General features: G+C 41.7%; 1 protein-coding gene across 1 annotated transcript in view; it reads right to left on the bottom strand.

Moving 5' to 3' along the window:
* Nucleotides 1–23,495, bottom strand: part of LOC143768140 (uncharacterized) — a 121,600-nt gene that overhangs the window by 24,974 nt on the left and 73,131 nt on the right. The window contains exon 12 of the mRNA XM_077256828.1: nucleotides 7,767–8,612. Within this exon, the coding sequence (XP_077112943.1) occupies nucleotides 7,767–8,612 (846 nt within the window). The remainder of the gene's footprint in view (nucleotides 1–7,766; nucleotides 8,613–23,495) is intronic.

A 23,495-nucleotide genomic window follows, 5' to 3' on the forward strand; every position in this document is an offset into this window, starting at 1 on the left:
GGGAGAGGAGACCTTCATAGGAACAAAGCGGGAAGAAAGCCATACCAAATCCCCAACGCGTAGTCGGGGACCCACACCGCGGCGGCGGTTGGCAAAGCGCTGAGCCTTCTCCTGTGACAACTTCAAGTTGTCCACCACATGATTCCAGATCTGCTGCAACCTATCCACCACAGAATCCACCCCAGGACAGTCAGAAGGCTCCACATGACCCGAAGAAAAGCGAGGATGGAAACCAGAGTTGCAGAAAAAAGGCGAAACCAAGGTGGCGGAACTAGCCCGATTATTAAGGGCAAACTCAGCCAACGGCAAGAATGTCACCCAATCGTCCTGATCAGCAGAGACAAAACACCTCAAATAAGCCTCCAAAGTCTGATTGGTTCGCTCCGTCTGTCCATTAGTCTGAGGATGGAAAGCAGACGAAAACGACAAATCAATGCCCATCCTACTACAAAAGGATCGCCAGAACCTGGAAACGAACTGGGATCCTCTGTCTGACACAATATTCTCAGGGATGCCGTGCAAACGAACCACGTTCTGGAAAAACACAGGAACCAGATCGGAAGAGGAAGGCAGCTTAGGCAAAGGAACCAAATGGACCATCTTGGAGAAGCGATCACATATCACCCAGATAACGGACATGCCCTGAGATAGCGGAAGATCAGAAATGAAATCCATGGAGATATGTGTCCAAGGTCTCTTCGGGACAGGCAAGGGCAAGAGCAAACCGCTGGCACGAGAACAGCAAGGCTTAGCTCGAGCACAAGTCCCACAGGACTGCACAAATGACCGCACATCCCTTGACAAGGAAGGCCACCAAAAGGACCTGGCCACCAGATCTCTGGTGCCAAAAATTCCCGGGTGACCTGCCAACACCGAGGAATGAACCTCGGAAATGACTCTGCTGGTCCACTTATCCGGGACAAACAGTCTGTCAGGTGGACAAGACTCAGGCCTATCAGCCTGAAATCTCTGCAACACACGTCGCAGATCCGGAGAAATAGCTGACAAGATAACTCCATCTTTAAGAATACTAACAGGATCAGCGACTCCAGGAGCATCAGGCACAAAGCTCCTAGAAAGAGCATCGGCCTTCACATTCTTTGAACCTGGTAAATACGAGACAACAAAATCAAAGCGGGAGAAAAACAATGACCAGCGGGCCTGTCTCGGATTAAGGCGTTTAGCAGACTCGAGATACATCAGATTTTTGTGATCAGTCAAGACCACCACACGATGCTTAGCACCCTCGAGCCAATGACGCCACTCCTCAAATGCCCATTTCATGGCCAACAACTCCCGATTGCCCACATCATAATTTCGCTCGGCAGGCGAAAACTTCCTAGAGAAAAAGGCACAAGGTTTCATAACAGAGCAACCAGGGCCTCTCTGCGACAAAACGGCCCCTGCCCCAATCTCCGAAGCATCCACCTCAACCTGAAAGGGAAGTGAGACGTCAGGCTGGCACAAAACAGGCGCCGAAGTAAACCGGCGTTTCAACTCCTGGAAAGCCTCCACGGCAGCAGGAGCCCAGTTAGCTACATCGGAGCCCTTCTTGGTCATATCCGTCAAAGGTTTCACAATGCTAGAAAAATTAGCGATAAAACGACGGTAGAAGTTAGCGAAGCCCAAGAACTTCTGAAGACTCTTAACTGACGAGGGCTGAGTCCAATCAAGAATAGCTCGGACCTTGACTGGGTCCATCTCCACAGCAGAAGGGGAAAAAATGAACCCCAAAAAGGGAACCTTCTGTACACCAAAGAGACACTTTGAGCCCTTGACAAACAAAGAATTTTCACGCAAAATTTTAAAGACCAACCTGACCTGCTCCACATGCGAATCCCAATTATCAGAAAAAACCAAAATATCATCCAGATAAACAATCAAAAATTTATCCAGATACTTCCGGAAAATGTCATGCATAAAGGACTGAAAAACTGAAGGCGCATTGGAGAGCCCAAAAGGCATCACCAAGTACTCAAAATGACCTTCGGGCGTATTGAATGCGGTTTTCCATTCATCACCTTGCTTAATGCGCACAAGGTTGTACGCACCACGAAGGTCTATCTTGGTGAACCACTTGGCACCCTTAATCCGGGCAAACAAGTCAGACAACAGCGGTAAAGGATACTGAAATTTGACAGTGATCTTATTTAAAAGCCGATAATCAATACAAGGTCTCAAAGATCCGTCCTTTTTTGCCACAAAAAAGAATCCCGCACCAAGAGGGGAAGAAGACGGACGAATATGTCCTTTCTCCAGAGACTCCTTGATATATGAACGCATAGCGGTATGTTCAGGTACCGACAGATTAAACAGTCTTCCCTTAGGAAATTTACTGCCTGGGATCAAATCTATAGCACAGTCACAGTCCCTATGAGGAGGCAGTGCACTGGACTCAGACTCACTGAAGACATCCTGATAATCAGACAAATACTCCGGAACTTCCGAAGGCGTAGAAGAAGCAATAGACACAGGCAGGGAATCCCCATGAATACCACGACAGCCCCAACTTGAGACTGACATAGCCTTCCAGTCCAGGACTGGATTATGGGTCTGTAACCATGGCAGCCCTAAAACAACCAAATCATGCATTTTATGTAAAACCAGGAAACGTATCACCTCGCGGTGTTCAGGAGTCATGCACATGGTAACCTGTGTCCAATACTGCGGTTTATTTGCTGCCAATGGTGTAGCATCAATACCCCTAAGAGGAATAGGATTTTCTAATGGTTCAAGAGTAAAACCACAGCGCTTAGCAAATGAGAGATCCATGAGACTCAGGGCAGCACCTGAATCTACAAACGCCATGACAGGATAAGATGACAGTGAGCAAATCAAAGTTACAGACAGAATAAATTTAGGTTGCAAATTACCAACGGTGACAGGACTAACAACCTTAGCTATACGTTTAGAGCATGCTGAGATAACATGTGTAGAATCACCACAGTAGTAGCACAAGCCATTCCGGCGTCTATGAATTTTCCGCTCATTTCTAGTCAGGATTCTATCACATTGCATTAAATCAGGTGTCTGTTCAGACAACACCATGAGGGAATTTGCGGTTTTTCTATCACATTGCACCGAATTAGGTGTCTGTTCAGACAACACCATGAGGGAATTTGCGGTTTTGCGCTCCCGCAACCGCCGGTCAATTTGAATAGCCAGTGCCATAGTATCATTCAGACCTGTGGGAATGGGAAAACCCACCATAACATTCTTAATGGCTTCAGAAAGGCCATTTCTAAAATTAGCGGCCAGTGCACACTCGTTCCAATGTGTCAGCACGGACCATTTCCGAAATTTTTGGCAATACACTTCAGCCTCGTCCTGCCCCTGAGACATAGCCAGCAAGGCCTTTTCTGCCTGAATCTCAAGATTGGGTTCCTCATAAAGTAAACCGAGCGCCAGAAAAAACGCATCAAGATCAGCCAATGCCGGATCTCCTGGCGCCAGCGAAAAAGCCCAATCCTGAGGGTCGCCCCGTAAGAATGAAATAATAATTTTTACTTGCTGAGCAGAATCTCCAGATGAACAGGGTCTCAGGGACAAAAACAATTTACAATTATTCATGAAATTCCTAAACTTAAACCTGTCTCCGGAAAACAGTTCAGGAATCGGTATTTTAGGTTCTGACCTAGGATTTCTGATAACATAGTCTTGTATGCCCTGCACACGAGTAGCCAGCTGGTCCACACTTGTAATCAAGGTCTGGACATTCATATCTGCAGCAAGCATAGCCACTCTGAGGTAAAGGGGAAGAAAGAAAAAAAAAAAAAAAAAAAAACTCAGAATCTTCTTTCTTATAATCCCTCTTCTGCAATGCATTAAACATTTAATACTGGCCTGGCAAACTGTTATGACCCCAATGGCGAGGGTCTCAGAGGAACGTGGAAGTCTGCAGAGTACAAAAATCCAGCTCATAGGGCAGTGGTAACTGGGTTGACCATATATCTACTCCTAACGCCAACACTAGAAGTAGCCGGGGATCATTCCTACGTTGATTCTAGATGACACGCGCCAGCCGGAGAATCTAGCTACCCCTAGTAGAGGAAAACAAAGACCTTTCTTGCCTCCAGAGAAGGGGACCCCAAAGCTGGATAGAAGCCCCCCACAAATAATGACGGTTAGGTAAGAGGAAATGACAAACACAGAAATGAACCAGGTTTAGCACAGAGAGGCCCGCTTACTGATAGCAGAATAAAGAAAGGTAACTTATATGGTCAACAAAAACCCTATCAAAATCCACACTGGAAATTCAAGAACCCCCGAACCGTCTAACGGTCCGGGGGGAGAACACCAGCCCCCCTAGAGCTTCCAGCAAAGGTCAGGATATAGATTTGGAACAAGCTGGACAAAAAATACAAAACCAAAACAAATAGCAAAAAGCAAAAGGCAGACTTAGCTGATATAACTGGAACCAGGATCAGTAGACAAGAGCACAGCAGACTAGCTCTGATAACTACGTTGCCAGGCATTGAACTGAAGGTCCAGGGAGCTTATATAGCAACACCCCTAACTAACGACCCAGGTGCGGATAAAAGGAATGACAGAAAAACCAGAGTCAAAAAACTAGTAACCACTAGAGGGAGCAAAAAGCAAATTCACAACAAGTATGTACCAGAAACCGCAACTTAAAATGTACAGGTATCAAGTGTTAATATATGCTCCTTGGCACAAAAGATACATAAAATTAATGACATCTATAATATAAATTCCTTTATTAACTGTGATACCAAGTATGTAGTGTATTGTATACAATGTAATATATGCAATTTAAAGTACATAGGCTTCACAATTCGAAAATTTAAAAAAAGGATCTTGGAACATCTATATAAGATTAATATTAAAACTAAAACTCATTTTAGTGCAACAAAACACTTCTTAGAAATTCATAATGGAAATGTCCAGGATTTCATTCTTTATAGTACTTGAAAAGGTAGATCGCCTGACTAGAGGAGATGATTGTAAGAAAAAATGTCTTAAAGAAACATTTTGGATAATAAAGTTAGACACCAAACAATGTAAAGGATTGAACTATAGGAACGACACAATGTTGATTTATTAGAACTAATACCTATGTGAAACTAATGAAGTTGGTTAAATATTACGGGAACCATATAATGTGTGTTTAGAATTTTTTTATATATGTATTACAGCAATGTAACTAGAGTTCGCTATACACTGCAATGAACTACCTCTATTCACGTGGTCTTTTCTTTACTCCATGATAGGTTAATATGTGTTTTAAATTTCTTGTCACGTGGTTTGTATTCAGCTCAGGGATCAAGGGCAGCATACCAGAAACGCATATGAGCGTTTTTCTATCCTCCACCATGGACGTTCAAGATGTTTTTACTACAATAAAGCTTTGGGGATTTTAAGTGGCTGCAATCTGGAATTTTTCTTCCATTTGAATAGCGTTTTTTGGGTGCGACATCTTTTCAGAGCAATTGGAGGTTTTTCATTTTTTTTTTAAAGTTCGGCACAGTTGGAAAATTTGAATTTCAAAAGAGTCAACCTTTTCTAGAATCAAATGTACATTACTAAGATCAATCTAGACTCAAGAGAATAATAAACATTTATAAAAGAATTTTTTGAAAAATCACACTCATCAAAGCCCAGCTTTAGTAAACTTCTTTGATCACACCACTGATGCGGTCTCCCGTGAGCTATTTTAGCATCTTCCGGCTTTCAGCATCTTTAGCGTTTCCTGCGCTGACAAGGAGTCGCAAAGTTATGATGTCGCTCCTTTTTTTTTTAGCAAAGGAGACTCCAGAGATGCCAGGTGCAAGAGGATGCCAAAAATCTTTCAGTGAAGTTCAACTGAGGGATGTGAAATGATAAAGGAAAGGGGTATGTGTACCACCATAATACATGATCCAGTCTGTCCTAGAACAGATAATTTTCACCTCTTTCAGACTTGTTTATAGTGAACCAGATATTCAGAAACAGCTTTACACATTTACATAAGCATTTGTTATTTTCTACTAAGGCATTTAAACCTGTTTTTGAAATCATTAATGGTTCTTGCTGTGACCAAGTCCTGAGGTCAGCTGTTCTTCAGATTAATAGTTTTCAAGGTAAAGGCGTGTCACCCCTGGAGACTGAACCTTTCTTTCTCTAGGCGGAGTGAGTGATCCCTTATCTTTTGAGGGGATTTTACTTAAAATGGCTTTGATCCTTTTCCTTCAGGAGCAATTTATCTGCAGAATACAGATTGTATTGCAATGAAAAATCTGCTCACTGCTCAAGGAACCCAAATCCTTCAGCTCTGAACCAGGACGTAAACCATACATTTAGCTCCTTAAGATCCCACTGTCTCTACAGTGTTGTGTATGAATCAGAGAGTTTTCCAGAGAATACCACTTTGGAGGTCCTCCCCTTCAGCTTGCAGCCTAAATCTTTAAATTAATTTTAAGGATCATCTATCTATCACTTATTCTGTCTGTATTCATTCACATGTTGACCATGACACTTGGATCTTCGCCAGCCCCTGCAGTAATTTATCAACCTATTCCACCACATGCTGATCCCTGACACTAGGAAGACAGGAAAACATTCGGGGCGCTCTTGGTGACAAACTATTCTATCCCTCTTAGAATCTGCTATAACCTCCAACTGGCTAACAGCTCTTTCACATGTCAGCTTTTTCAGGTACTAGTCAAGTGACCGAATTTCATCATATATTTCAGTCATAATTTCCTCAGAGTTTTAACAGAGTTTGGCCAAATTTCTTTAGTTTTTCTCAAATGTGAAAAAAGTTTCTCTACCTTCTCCTATCTAACAGGCAATGAAAATAGCACCATACTCGAATGTCATCAGAATACTGACCAATTTTTTACCGGCCCATGCACTTGCATTGCCGATTTTGAATCAACACTCGAAACAATATTAGATATGTGTCCATGACTTTGAGGAAACTGCTCTGTCCATGAAAAATCATGGACATGTGAGCAGCCCCATTCACTATTGTAGGTACGAGTGCTGTCTGAAAACCACGGAGAGCACTTGTATGCAAAATATAGATGTCTGAATGAGCCCTTACTGCACCTAGATTATCTTTTCAGGGCTGCTCTTCTAGTAACTGGAAAGAACAGCATCCACTAGGATTGCCATTTTTGAGACTGACACCCTTATATCTTCACCCATTTTGGCAATTTTGCTTGGAAGACACATTACAGAAAATAGAGCAGTGGCAGGATCTCAGTGCTGCACCAAGGGACTGTGAGTAAAGGACAGTTGTTCTTTTTATTTAAAACAAACTGCAGCTTAGAAATGCAGCTTAGAAATGGGCTTTCTGAATCAGAAAACCCCATTAAGAATTATTCTGAGGAACAGGTAGTGAGTGCACATGCCAGAAAATTGCATCCAAAAGCAACACAGGTGGCGCTGTCAAGTTGCCCATTTAGCATATGGGTGAGTTATTTAGATTCAAAATGGCAACTTCCCTATGCGAGTGCTCTGATGTGCAATAAAAATAGATTTTTGGTTAAAATATTTCCCACATTGAAAACATGAAAATATTTTTTATCCCATGTAAATAATCTGATGTCTAAGAAGATTTGATTTAGATGTAAGATATTTACCACATTAGGAACATGAAAATGGCTTATCCCCTGTGTGACTTCTCTAACGCATAACAAGATTTGATTTGTTTGAAAAATGTTTCCCACATGCTGTACATGAAAATGCATTTTACCCTGTGTGATGTCTCATATGTGTAACAAGATATCTTTTCTGTACAAAAAATTTCCCACACACTGGACAAGTTAATTGATTCTCCCCTGTGTGAGTTTTCCGATGGGTAGTAAGATCATATTTCTGAGAATAACATTTCCCACATTCTGGACACGAAAATAACTTCTCCCCTGTGTGACTTCTTTGATGTCTAACAAGAGTTGATCTGTCTATAAAACATTTCCCACATTCTGAACATGAAAATGGCTTTTCTCCTGTGTGAATTCTTTGATGTGTAACAAGATTTGTTTTCTTATTAAAACATTTCCCACATTCTAAACATAAAAATGGCTTCTCCCCTGTGTGAATTCTCTGATGTATAATAAGTTGTGATTTCTGATTAAAACATTTCCCACATTCTGAACATGAAAATGGCTTCTCCCCTGTGTGACTTCTCTGATGTATAACAAGATTTGTTTTCTTATTAAAACATTTCCAACATTCTGAACATTTAAATGGCTTCTCCCCTGTGTGAATTCTCTGATGTTCAATAAGAATTGCTTTCTTATTAAAACATTTCCCACATTCTGAACATGAAAATGGCTTCTCCCCTGTGTGAATTCTCTGATGTATAGCAAGATTTGTTTTGTCTGTGAAACGTTTTCCACATTCTGAACATGAACATTTCTTCTTTCTTGTGTGATCTCTTTGATGTTCACCATCCCTTTGGTCATTTTTATTTTGTTTAAAAGTCTGTGATGAATCAGTAGAAAGAACATGCTGAAAGGGATCAGATGATACATCTATGCTGTGAAAGGCTGGATGTATATCTTGGATAATGGTATACTCTTCATATGTATCTGGTGTGATACTACGGTCATCTTCTTTAAAATCTGAAAATATCATATGTTCCGTTGCGCTCCTGGTACAGTCATCTGCCAAAAATGAAACCATTGGTATTATTCAATAACAGTGAGTTTTAGTCATATTAATTTTAACATACATTTTATAACATTTATTAAAGTGTCTATACAATTTGTAGTAAAATTAGATTTTGAATGGAGTAAGATGTTGGCTGCAGCAAAAGACCTTGAACAACCCCAATTCTAAAAACATTGGGACGCTGTGTAAAATGTAAAGAAAATAAGAATGCAATGATTTGTAAATCTCTTAACCCCTTCGCAAAATAGGACATAAATATACCCCTATATATCCCTGACTTTGATACAGGCTCTAGCGCTGAGCCAGCATCTTTCCCTGCACATTTAATCAGCTGTAACCGGCCTTTAACAGCTGTTAATCTGTTAAATCCCACTGTCAATCTCACACAGCGGGATTTAGCAAGCAACGGTGGGACACTCATCATTCCAAGCTCCCATCGGTGCGCGAGTGATGTGTTCGCAGGGCGCTGACAAGTTGTCATGATAGCCAAGGGTTTCCAGAAGATCCACATGCCTGTTATTATGATACTTCTGTGAATGTTGGTTCTTGGCCGACGTTCATAGAAGATCATGATTTCTGCTATACATAGCAGTTCTGAAGCATAACACAGGCGATCGGATGATCACAGCTTCAAGTTTCCTAAAGGGACTATTAAAGTAAAAAGTGAGAATTCTTTTTTTTCATATTTTTAAAAAACACTAACACAAAAGTTCAAATCATCCCTCTTTTGCCAAATTGAAAATAAAAGAATTTTAAAAAATGCACATATTTGGTATCGCTGCATTCAGAAATGTCTAATCTATCGAAATATAAAGTAAATTAATCTGATTGATAAACAGCGCAATGAGAATAAAATCTAGATGCCAGAAATGTTTGGTTTTTTTTGGTCGCTGCAACATTGCAATAAAATGCAGTAAGAGGTGATCAAAACATCATATCTATTTCAAAATAGTAATAATAAAACATCAACACAAGGCACAAAAACCAAGCCCTCACCCGGCTTTTGATCCCAAAAAATTGAATCGGTACAGGTCTTGGAAAATGGAGACAAAAGCAAAAATGTTTTTTCATACAAATTTCGGAATTACCATTTTGCAGATTATGAGACGCATCGGTTTATAAGATGCACCTTAAATTGTGGGGAGGAAAATAGGAAAAAAAAAATTTCTCTAACAAACCTGAGGAACAGCGATGGTGGTGCGGGGTCTGAGGTGGAAGGGTAGCTGGTGGCGTAGGCAGGAGATGTTGTGGGCTCCAGGCTAGTAGGACAGAGTGTTCAGCGACAGCAGGAGTTGGGCCAAGGCTGTGAGTCCAAGGCTGGTACGACAAGGTGTTCAGTGGTGCAGGGGCTCTGCCAACGTTTTGTGTCAAACCAGAACCCCACACCACCTTCCATATTTTCTAATGCGATGAACTCCGGGAAAATGGTCGCCGGAGGTGGCGCATGCGCAACTGAGATTTCAAGGGCAGAGATCTTGGAAGAGGAGATCTCAGTGCCGAGATCTCAATTACGGCGGCCATTTTACCGGAGTCCACCGCATAAAAGAGTATGGAAAGTGCAGAGCTCCGGGCTTTCACAAAATGTTGAAAGAGCTCTCGCATCACCAAACACCTTGTGATACCAGCCTGGGGCCTGCAGTCATCGACCGACTTCTGCCTCCGATAATACACACCCCCATTGTTCCCCCAAATTTTGGGGGAGAAAAGTGGGTCTTATAATATGAAAAATATGGTATTTTTCACCACTTAAATAAAATAATAAACTATATGTTTGGTATCTGTGTACTCATACTGACCTGTGGAATCATATTGCCAGAGAAAGGTTACCATATAGTGAATATGGTTAATTAAAAAAAAAAAATGTGGAATTACACATTTTTTTTTGCAATTTTACCGCATTTGGAATTTTTTTTCCCTTTCCCTGTAAAATCAATAAAACCCTTCAACAGTACAACTCATCCTGTAAAAAACAAGTCCTTATATGGCTATATTGATGTTAATATAAAAAATAAAAAAAAACACAGAAAATGGCCCAGGGGTGAAGGGGCTAAAGTCATATTTTCTTCACAACAGAATGTAAAACACATATCAAAAGTTGAAAGTTAGATATTTATCCATTTTATTGAAAGAGTTAACTCCTTTCACCCCGTTCCGACATTGGGCTTAAATTTAAGCAGATGTCGGACTCCCTCCCTTTGATGTGGGCTCCGGTGGTGAGCCCACATCTTTCCCGAAACATGTCAACTGTTTTGAACAGCTGACATGTTCCGGAACAGCCGCGGGTGGAATCGTGATCCACCCGTGGCTATTAACCCATTAAATGCTGATGTCAAGAGCTGACAGCGGCATTTAACAAGCGCTTCCGGCCATCGGGCCGGAAATCAGTCCACCGGTGACCCCCGTCACGTGATTGTGGGTCACTGGTTCGTTGGCATGACAATCAGAGGTCTCCTGGAGACCTCTATGGCTGTCACTGTCAGTTTGCTGTGAGCGCCACCCAGTGGTCAGCACTCATAGCAAGTAATTCTACTACATAGAGGCGAGCTGATCATCGCCTCCATGAAACAGATCCGATCCGGTTGTGGCAGCTTCTAGTCTCCCATGGAGACTATTGAAGCATGCCAAAAGTTAAAAAAAAATGTTTTTAAAAATATAAAAAAAAATATAAAAGTTTAAATAACCCCCCTTTCATCCCATTCAAAATAAAGCAAAAAAAAAAAATCTAGTCTAGTCTCCCATGGAGACTATTGAAGCATGCCAAAAGTAAAAAAAAAGTTTTTAAAAATATAAAAAAAATATATAAAAGTTCAAATCATCCCCCTTTCGTCCCATTCAAAATAAAGCAAAAAAAATTAAAAATCAAACATACACATATTTGATATCCCCGCTTTCAGAATCGCCCAATCTATCAATAAAAAAAAAGAATTAACCTGAATGCTTATCAGCATAGCAAGAAAAAAAGGCAAAACGACAGAATTACTTCTTTTGGTCGCCGCGGCATTGCATTAAAATGCAATAATGGGCGATCAAAAGAACGTATCTGTGCCAAAATGCTATCATTCAAAACGTCAGCTCGGCACGCAAAAAATAAGCTCTCACCCAAACCGAGATCACGAAAAATGGAGACGCTACGGGTATCGGAAAATGCTGCAATTTTTTTTTTAAACAAAGTTTGGAAATTTATTTTCACTACTTAGATAAAAGAGAGCCGTGACATATTTGGTGTCTATGAATTCGTAATGACCTGGAGAATCATAATGGCAGGTCAGTTTTAGCATTTAGTGAACATAGTAATAAAAATAAAAAAAAAAACAGTTGTGGGATTGCCCTTTTTTTTGCAATTTCACCACACTTGGAATTTTTTTCCCATTTTCTAGTACACAACATGGTAGAACCAATGATGTCGTTCAAAAGTACAACTTGTCCCGCAAAAAACAAGCCCCCCCACATGGCCATTCTGACCGAAAAATAAAAAGGTTATGGCTCTGGGAAGAAGGGGACCAAAAAATGAAAATGCAAAACCAAAAATACCTCTGGTCGTTAAGGGGTTAAAAATTGATGGCAGCAATACATCACAAAAACGCAGTGGCAGGATTAACAAAAGGAAGGAAAACTAAGTACTACTAATGAAAAACAGCTTGAGGGTCAATATTCAACTACAGTCACATTCACACGTTCAGTATTTGGTCAGAATTTTACATCAGTATTTGTAAGTGAAAACCAGGAGTCGAACAATTAGGCTATGTGCACACGTTTAGGATTTCTTGCAGAAAATTCCTGAGAAAAACCTGAAATTTTCTGCAAGAAATCGGCAAGAAATCTGCATGCGTTTTTGACGCGTTTTTGGTGCGTTTTTTTCCGGACATTTCCCAATGCATTTTATAGTGGGAAATACGCAAAAACCCCGCAAAATTAATGAACATGCTGTGTTTTTTTTTACCGCGATGCGTTTTTTTTTGCAGAAAAAAACGCATCATGTGCACAAAAATTGCGGAATTCATTCTAAATGATGGGATGCATATTGTATGCTGCTTTTTTGTGGTTTTATAGCGTTTTTATCGCGAAAAACCGCAAAAAAACCGCAAAAAATCAGCAAAGTGTGCACACTGCCTTAGAGGAAAAGTATAATAGAAACATATGCACCACTTCTGCATTTATCACCCACTCCTGGTTTTGCATTACAAATACTGATGTAAAATATTGACCAAGTACTGATAGTGTGAATGTGGCCTAAGTCACATGATTGTACATATGTATATATGTGTGTGTATATATATATATATATATATATATATATATATATATATATATATATACACACTTGCTAGAGGGGCAGAGTCTCAGAAGCAAAGATTGTCAGAGTTTCAACAATCTGTGATCAACTGAGTCTACAAATTGTGGAACAATTTCAGAACAATGCTTCTGAATGCAGAATTGCAAAGACTTTGAATATTCCACCATCTACAGCACATTATGTTATATGGAGGTTTTAGAAAAACATATGCACCATGCAGACAATATCCATTTCAAAAAAGGCCTTGCATATTTCAGCAAGACAATGCTAAACTACATACTGCATCCATCACATCACACCAACATGGATTTGCGGTAGAAGAGTTCAGGTGATGAACTGGCCATGTGCAGACTAGTCCGTTCACCAATAGAAGTACCTTATTTTGCAGTTTATAAGACACACCGAATTATCAGACGCACCCCAAATTTTGAGAAAAATGGGGAAAAAAACTTTTTTTTAAATAAAATGGTGGTGCTTCTTACAATCCATGTGTCTTATTGTTTACCGGGGGTGGTGGCTGCTGTGATGCAGGGTCCCAGGGTCGCTGCTGGTGGAGGCAGGAGTGGGGCGAAGCTGCGGACCCCGGACTGGGAGAAAGGGGTGTTTGGATGTGCGACGCTGTGGGTGTTCAGTGGTGCGTTTTGTGAAAGCTCGGAGCCCCCATACGTCCATGGTTTACTTTGCGGTGGACTCTGGGAAAATGGTTGTCGGGCGGCGCGTGTGCAGATGGAGATCTTGGCACTGAGATCTCATCTCCTGTGATCTTGGTGCCAAAATCGCCATCTGTGCACGCGCCGCCCCTGGCAGCCATTTTCACGAAGTCCACCGCAATGTAAACCATCGAAGTGCAGGGGTCCCGAGCTATCACAAAATGTTGGTGGAGCCCCCGCACCACTGAACACCCACAGTGTCGCATCTCCAAACACCTCATCCCAGCCTGCGGAAACGCATCACTGTTGCCTCCTCCAGTAGCAACACTGAGACTCTGCTGCACCGAAGCTGGTAAGGTATACTCTAATTATAAGACGCACCCCCCATTTTCCCCCCAAATTTTTTGGGGAAAAGTGCATCTTATAATCTGAAAAATACGGTATATGTTGCATTATGACATGAAAAATTTGGGAAGGAAGAGTCTGGACTGTTAAACAGCTACAATCCCAAAGCAATCAAGACTGGGCTAAAATTTCTCTCCCAAAGCTCCAGCAAAACGCCTTCACTTCCTAATCATTTTCAGACTGTTATAAAAATAAGATGAGATGATACACAATAGTAGGCACAAGCCAGGTCCAACTTTTTGGGGATATGTTCCTTCCATCAATTTTTAATGAGTTAATTTTTACCAATTAATTGGAAAAATTACTGACTTTCAATTTTTTATCTGTTTTCTGTTTTGTTATGAAGAATATATGGCTATAAGAGATTTCCCAACAACTTCTTACACAGCCCCTTAACTTATGTTGAATTGTGGTTGTAGTATTGCTTAAATTGACCTTAGTTTGCTTCTTACTTGCTTCCTAGTTCAATCCCAGCTTAGATGTCCATCTACCTGATTTTTAGGGTATGACCCAACTCAATCTTTCTGACCTACCAGTAGTTATTGTCATAAGCTGAAAATTGCAAGTTAGTCAAAAACTTATTCCTGGGATGACCTGGAGACTCCCTGTAGCGAAATCCAAATCCCTGCTAAAAGGTGAATATCAGAAATCAGAGCCGGCTCCAGGTTTTCATGGGCTCCGGGCGAAAGAATCTCAGTGGGCCCCTTTAACACATACCACAATTCATAATGCACAGTTACAGCAGAGAAATATAGGTATAGTACAATGCCAAAGATTTCACTTCTTACATTACATGAGTAATATCTATTGTAAATTCTTCAATAGGTCAGAAACCGGAAAGTATAGTCCTCCATACAGTATTATGGGCATCACATAATTCTCCCTGCAGAATAATGTGCCCCATATATTGCTCCTTGCAGTATTATGGGCACCACATAGTGCTCCATACAGAATAAAGTGCCCCATATATTGCTCCATACAGTATTATGGGCACCACATAATGCTCCATACATAATAATGAGCCCCACATATTGCTCCATACAGAATAATGAGCAACATATAATGCTCCAAACAGAATAATGAGCCCCATATATTTATCCATACAGAATCATAGACCTCATATAGTGCTCCATACAGTATAATGAGCCACATATATTGCTCCATACAGAATAATGAGCCCCGTATATTGCTCCATACAGTATGAGCCCCATGTATTACTCGATACTGTATAATGGGCCCCATATATTGCTCCATACATAATGCAGGGTTGTGGAGTCGGTAAGCCACTGTTGCGACTCCGACTCCTGGATTTTATCAGGTTCCGACTCCGACTTCTTTATAAATGGCCAATTCGTAACAATAAATTTACTGTTGTAAAATATTAACATCGTGCTTATTCAGTTTCTCACCATCATATAAGTAATCAGACCACATAGAGAGCAAAAACTATATTTATTAGAATACAATTAGAATATAGCAAATAACTTTTATAAACTTTTCTAAACTCTTGTAAGTAAATATGCAATAAACACTGTTCTGCAGTTAATAAGAAGAAATCTATAAATTTGTCCTCAGAAAAAGTATTGCCTCTGTCAGATCCTCCTTCATGGATGCCCTCAAATCTGATCTAATTATTTTGAGAGCAGAGAACAACCTCTCTACACTAACTTGGTTTGGTGGCAAAGCAGTAACCACTCGGGCAACATCTCTGACAATGTCAGGATACAGAGGAATCGATTGTTGCACTGTTATTTTTGATGAACGATCAAATTTCTCAATTTCTTTTAGTGCACATGAAAAATACTGCTGAAATGTACTGGCTGTGTTCTTTGATGGGGATGACTCTTCTTCTATGCGGGAACGCTTTGCACGGTCCTTGTGATCCAAATATTTTTCGAAATTAAATTCTTTCAGTTGATGAGGGTGAAGATGTGGCAGGACGACCAAATTCTTCTTGTTCCTCCTGACTGTTCTGCAACCCTTTCATCCTTACTGCGATTTCAAACAGAGCTTCTTTTGCTTTAGTCAGCTGTTGATCATCTAGAAGAATCCGATGCATTGGGTCTACATAAACAGCTGCCAAAAGAATGTTATTTTGTAATAGTAGCTCCTCTCTCCATTTCATTGATGTAGCAATGCCACTTGCAATTAACCCTCCTCTTTGGGACAGGCGAAACATCAGGTTCTTCCACTCCTTTAAGAAAACACCTGGAGTTAAGTCCTCTGCTTGTAATTTTTTAGTCACTGTAAATGGGTGCTCTAGCAATTTTTCCAGCTCAGTCACCTGATTCCACTGACTTTCATTTAGCGTCAGTTGAGGGTTAGCCATGTCTACAAGAAAGGTTTTCAGTTCAACCAAGTGCTGAATCATTAAGTAAGTACTGCCCCATCGTGTGGCTTGATCAATAATTGCCCCTTTTCCAGCACGTCTCTTCAAAATTGAGTCAACTTTAGGGGTTCTGGCAACAGTAGCCAATTTTCTCACCTTGCCAATCAGTGCAGCAGCATGTCCTTCTTGCAGACTGTCTCATAGCCAGCTGTAGCGTATGCACAACACAGTGCATGTGATGAATGAAAGAACGTATTGACACAGTTTAAACAAGATCATCTAAACTATCATGTTGCTGTTCATCTGAAGCAACTTCAATTTGCTCCTCAGTTACAATACTGTGTTCCTCTATTTCAAACATTTCTGTGTCTGTGGACCCAGAATGTTCTTCTTGCTGCTGGTCACCATCATTACTCTCATTCATTAGCTTAAAAGTACTTATGATATTTGAAGCATTGTCAGTTACGACAGAAAGAACTTGCTCTTTTTTCAGTTCATAGTCTTGCAGAACCTTTTCCACCAAGACCTGGAGAAACTCACTGGTGTGATGAGCTTTGGTGTCTTTTACTGCCAATGTCTTGGTAACTATTTCATTTTTGTCACAAACAAATCGGACATTGATGGCAAAATAGTTCACTCTGTGACGTGTGCAGGCATCCATTTTAAGAAACAGAAAGCGTCCCTTGAGAGCTTTTTTAAGTTCTTCCTTTTGTTTAAAAGCTTCTTCGATTACTAATTTTCTAATACTCTCTCTCTCCAGAGAAACACCAAGCTTGCAGGCCATTTCCCCATTCAGACACATAAAAGCTGGTCGTGAAAATAATGAAATAGGCACACTATCCTTTTGTTATGGACCTGGTGGTTAGGAGCACCCGGAATGACCTGATGGATAAACTGTAGAACAGGACAAGCTCTGAGAAGTGGGAGCTCTGCTGACCGCAAACTCTAATTCTATCACACAAACACTAGAAATAGACGTGGAGCGTACCTAACTCTCCCTAGACGCCTCTTCACAGCCTAAGAGCTAACTACCCCTAAAGATAGGAAATAAAGCCTTACCTTGCCTCAGAGAAATTCCCCAAAGGAAAAGGCAGCCCCCCACAAATATTAACTGTGAGTTAAGATGGAAGTCACAAACATAGGAATGAAACAGGTTTTAGCAAAGGAGGCCAGACTTCACAAAACAGAGGATAGAACAGGTATCTTTGCGGTCAGCACAAATAGACTACAAAAGACCACGCAGAGTGTGCAAAAAGACCCCCGCACCGACTCACGGTGCGGAGGTGCCACTCTGCATCCCAGAGCTTCCAGCTAGCAAGGCAATATCATGATAGCAAGCTGGACAAGAAAACAATGAACAGCAAAATAACTAGCAGGGACTTAGCTTCTGCTGGAGTAGACAGGTCATCAGAAGGATCCAGGAGAGATCTGAACCAGTACTAAGACATTGACAGCTGGCATGGAGTAACGATCTGAGTGGAGTTAAATAGAGAAGCCAGCCTGGCAATCAGCGAGGATAGCTGAGGAAGGAATCTCAGAACCAGCAGCTCCACTCACAGCCACCAGAGGGAGTCCATGAACAGAACTCGCCGAAGTACCATTCATGACCACAGGAGGGAGTTCGAGAACGGAATTCACAACACCTTTGCAACAAGCTCTATGATCTGTTTTTTTAAATGTATCTACTGTCATTGTCACAGTAACTTTGTCACTGACAAAATATCTTGCAACTGATGGCTGCAAAGTTCTCTGCTCTTTGATTGGCTGGAAGAGCTGGGCACTGGTTCATTGGTTTGGATGCAGTCTTTCTCATCCACTGCTTTCAGTACTTCTGGATGAAAGAAGCTCTGGTAGGAGCATTTTTATCTTTGCCTGAATATGCACTGATCTTGGCTTCACAGCATTTGTTTTCGTCTGGATCATTTGTCATACACTGACAGACATAATGTTTTCTATCTTGAGTGATGGTGAAATGTTCAAATACAGCTGATTTAATGTGACGCTTCTTTGACATTCTCAGGTTTTTAATTCTGCATTCACAATCCAAATGACAATTGTTTTTACTAAAAACAATTGTACAAAATTATTGCCAGGTCGGACAACTGATATAGTGGTCAGTAATACTGTTATTCCTCATGTACTCACAGTTAACTGATGCAAAGTTTGTTGAAAGGATAATACTTCTTACAGTCTTCCTCTTCTGAGTAGCAGCTGTGAGATGCTTGGGAGACGCACACCTAGTAAACATCTAGTCTAGAGGAGGAGCTTTACTACTAAGAATTTGCAACTCATTTTCACTTTCAGTTTCATACATTGTAAGTAGGGGGGTTGGGGCAGCATGAGGTTAGCCAAGTATAAGATTAGATAAGGGCAGTGGAGAACAGTGACACACAAGAAGTAAGAAATGTCTCTATCTCCAGCAGAACTGCTTATCACTGTTGTTCATAGTTTGATAGAACATATACATTTGAGTAACATTTATAAAATTCATATGAAAGTTCAATTATGAAATATTAATACATTTTTTTAAAGTCGGAGTCCGTACATTTCTACCGACTCCGACTCCAACCAAAACTAACTCCGACTCCACGACTCCGATTCCACATCCCTGACATAATGGGCCTCATATATAATGCTCCAGTGTATGATGTGCCCATATCATGCTCCATATATAACTGGCCCAATATATGACGCTCCAGTGTATAATGGGCTCCATATATGATGCTCCAGTGTATATTGAGCCCCATATATAATGCTCCAGTGTATGATGGTCCCCATATATAACGCTCCAAACATAAAAATAAATTAAATACCTGCGTCGTTGTCTTCCAGCTCTCTGAACTGTGACTGCTCAGGCAGAGGGCGCACAGACGTGACGTCATCGCACCCTCTGACCTGAACATCAGTCATCAAACGCCGCAGCGGTGGAGCTGGGAGAGGTAAGTATCACAAGTGCCGGGACCCTGATCAAGCGGAGGGGCCTACTCGCGGGTGTGTGCACTAGCAAACACCGGGCCCCCATAATGCGCAGGTGTCCCCGACGGCGAGTTGGCCCCCCGTCTGCTCAGGGCCCTGGCACTTGCCCGGGTACGCCAGGTGCTGACGCCGGCCTTGTCAGAAATACATTGGACCCATTGTTTGCTTTAGCCTGCACCTAGTTCCATGCGCTTTTTCTCACCTTGAACTGTACGCAATTTGTCGAGGACAAAATTGATGGATTCTCTCAGCTTTGAATACACCACCACCTACAGTGCATAATATCATGAATAGATTCAGAGATCCTGGAGAAATCCATTCACACCGTGAACAAGGCCGACAGTCAATTTTGGGATTATCATGATCTACAGGCCTTATGGTGGCATTGCTTTAAAAGAGACACAATTCAGTTGTGCAAATCATTGTTTGGGCTCAGGAATACTTCCAGAAATCATTCTCTATGTAAGAAGATGGGCATATTGCCCTGTTCCCCCTTGAAGACATCAGTGCTGTATACAACGTAAAGTGTAATTTGTACTGTATAAGTCGTAACTTGAAAATGAGTCATTTCTGATTGCATATGTTTATTCAAACATATTATTCTTCACAATTTTGTCTATATAACGTCTGTAATCAAGGAAATACATGTTTGTTTCCATTAAGACAATAATAACAGCTTTGTTACCAAGAAAATTCCCCATGATGTTTGCCCTGGCACAATCCCCACTGCATAATTCAAAGGGTGTGATGTGTGAAGTAGTGCTACAAAACTGGTGCGCCCGAGAGTTCTCGAATGTGGCTGCAAAGTACGTTCAGGGATGTCTCATTTGTGCAACACATAACCCCGGTAGGCCTATTTAAGTTCCACAGAAATGCACACCAAAACCAGATTACCATTTCAGAGACTGCAGGTGGACTACATACAGCTTCCTAAGGTGCATACTCATGGACACGCCAGGGTATAAATTGACCGCTCCTCTGGGTAGCCTGAAGCATGGGCAGTGACCAAAACTAACATAAAAATACCCGCCAAGAAATTGATAAGTGAGGTGGTCTACAGATATGAAGGGAACACGAAACCAGAGAGTGACGAGGCACTCACTTCACTGGAGAACTTATGAAACAGGTCATGGCTAGTCTGGAGATAGAACAGTCTTTCCATGTTTGATATCACCCACAAAGTAGTGGGAAGGTGGAATGCCTTAATGGTACTCTGAAATTAAAAATCCAGAAGTGCATTGAGGAAACACACTTGTCCTGGGCAGTGAGGACTCCCCCAAGGGGTAAGGAGAAGCTGTCCCCACATTAAATAATGTTTGGTAGTGTCACTAAGTCAGGGTTGTATTTCTCACAACAGCTGTGGGTCTTCTACAGTTCCCTCACTGAATGCTTGGGGAGTTGCACAAACATTTGACTGTTACTCATAACTGTGTTGTTTCCTCCATCCCAGACCCAAACTGTATAAGTGGCACACAACTGGAACCCAGATAAAGTGATCCATTTCAAGTGCAACTGACCACTGCCACTTTTTACAAGCTGCAAGGCAAAGACACTTGGATCCATGCCAGCCACTGCAAAAAGGTCCTGAACCAAGACAGCAGCAAAGATGATAATCCTGCCCATCTGGACTATGCTGATGGCAATTGCATCCCTTGCCCTAGTTCTCTATGAGGTACTAAAGGAGAACTGAGACAACAAACTGATAAAGCATCAACAAGTCCTGCTCCGAGACATGGGCTCTAAAGATCATCCTAAGAACTGCTGGATATACACCCATAGTCCCATATCCTCTAATACTATGCCATATCTCGCTGTGCCCCTAAACCCATTTGAGGTTTTCAACAATAGCTGTTTCCATAAAGAGACTTTTGATATTGCCCGTTACGATGGATGAAACCTTACCAGCACCCATGTGGTTCCGGTCCAGATTGTGGGGTAGGTAGAAAGCCCATGGTTACAGAAAAATCTCACGGGTAGCTAAAAACATTGGTATGGGCTAGATCTAATAACAGGTAAATTTATAAAACACAGGGTTAAGAAAATTCCAGTAAAAGAACTGAAGTTAAGCTTACCATGCCCACTCTCCGAGGGCTGGAAAAGGTGAGAGAGCAATTTTAGGATTTGTGATATTTGTTTTCAGTAAAAAAGTGGTTGTGGTTTACAGATTCTGTCCAGACTTGTGAACAACTCGACCCATTTGAATACCCTTTAAGAGTTTAAGGCAAGCCGAAGGAATAAGGTTGATTTCCAAAACAACCAAACTTGGTGTGCCAAACCAGTGATGCAAGGACTTTTGACTTATGTTTGTTATCTTGGATGACCCACTGACATCATACTCTGCATACTGCCTAAGGATTTAAAGCTAGTATGTGGTCACCAGGCCTAATAATGGATTCCCCTCCGTGCAGAAGGAACCTGCACCTTAGCACACTTTACGCCTGCTACATTCAGATTGCCGAATGATGATCTAGATATAAACGCTGTCCCCAAACATTCCCTGTATAAACGAGCTGCAGACAACCATCCCAGACCAAATGGTAGACCGAATATATTAGATATGGGGATAGGGAATAAGATAATTAGTAGTATATTCATTTACCCTTTCATTACACAAATGTGGGATAAACTGGTGAAATCAACTGACTATCTAAATGACCAGATATAGGAAATATTAGGAAAAGTAAATCAGACAAATACAGTGCAGGTCCAGATTATTGCGGTGGTTAACTAGCATACAATAGTATTAGACTACTTGACTGCAAAGGAGGGTGGGATCTGTCAGATAAAAGGCCCTACCTGTTGCTATTACATAGACCCCACAGGGAATTTCCAAGTAAAAGCCAAGTTAGAGGTAATTAAAGAAATGAGGGACAGGAACATCTTGAAAACTAGGATTCTTGGACCTTCACAATCCTTAATCCAGCCAATTGATTCAAGGGTATAGGTGGGTGACTCATTGGCCTGATATTAAAGAAGATGAATATTCACTGCTCTCCACGCCCAAAGTCCCAGGCGTGGAGAGCAGTGAATATTCCGGCAGCTGATCTCTGCATGTAAGCAGCTAAATACGTCACTGCCATGCACTCCTTACAAGCTGAAATCAGCTGCCGGCATCAGAACAGAAGGCTGTGAGGGAGCGGAGAGAAGGAACGTAGAATGGTTTATGTTTTTATGTGTGCAGCGTGGTGGGGGCCATATATACCAGGATGGCGATGAGGGAACCATGTATTCCAGTATGGGGATGAAGGGACCATGTACACCAGGATGGGGATGATGGGACCATGTATACCAGGATGGGGATGACGGGACCATGTATACCGGGAGGGGGATGATGGGACCATGTTTACTGGGATGGGGATGAGGGGACGTTCTATACCAGGATGGGGATGAGGGAACCATGTATACCAGTACAGAGATGAGGGGACCATGTACTAGTATGGGCATGAGGGGACCATGTATAACAGGATGGGGATGACAGGACTATGTATACTAGGATGGGGACGACGAGACCATTCATACCAGGATAGGGATGATGTGACCATGTATATCAGGATGGGGATGATGGGACCTGAAGCAGAGGGCTGGGTGTGTCAGTTTGGCTTTGCAAGTGTGCAGAGCAGAGGACTCTGCAGAGCTCTACTTATGTGAGGTAACACAGGCAAAGCGAAGCCAAAAGGCCTGGCAACCACAGCGTACTTGGTGGTGCAGTCGCCCACGGCAACTGGTCTCGGAGGTGTACTGTCATGTTTACCAGCTGCGATCCGGAGGATATGTTTCCCGGCTGCGATCTGGAGGATACCGTGTGATGTATTTCTGTGAGTTGGACATTAAAACACATTTTGCCTTGAGCTTTGCTGGGTCACTGCCTCATCACTACACAGTGTGGATACTGCTGTGCCACACAAAGTACAGAAAAAAAATTCTATCTTAGCGGGAGACTGTTGCTCTGAGTTCTGATGATAAATTCTCAGTGGAAAGATTCTGACATCTGAAGTCAATTTCTTCTAGAACTGCCAGACCTAGAGGAAACTGATGCTTCACTATCCAACCCCTTATTCTCCGTAGACTACCATGACTTTCCTCTCAGTCTGGAAAGGATATTGCATAAACCTTACCTGACACAGGGTGACTACTCAGTAGCCCTGTTTTACTCCTTGGAACTTATGGCTAGAAATGAGAAAAATGTTTGCCAATCTCAAATTCGGCGCGAATGTTGCACATT

The sequence above is a fragment of the Ranitomeya variabilis genome, chromosome 4 (assembly GCF_051348905.1).
Source record: "Ranitomeya variabilis isolate aRanVar5 chromosome 4, aRanVar5.hap1, whole genome shotgun sequence".
In the NCBI taxonomy this organism is placed as follows: domain Eukaryota; kingdom Metazoa; phylum Chordata; class Amphibia; order Anura; family Dendrobatidae; genus Ranitomeya; species Ranitomeya variabilis.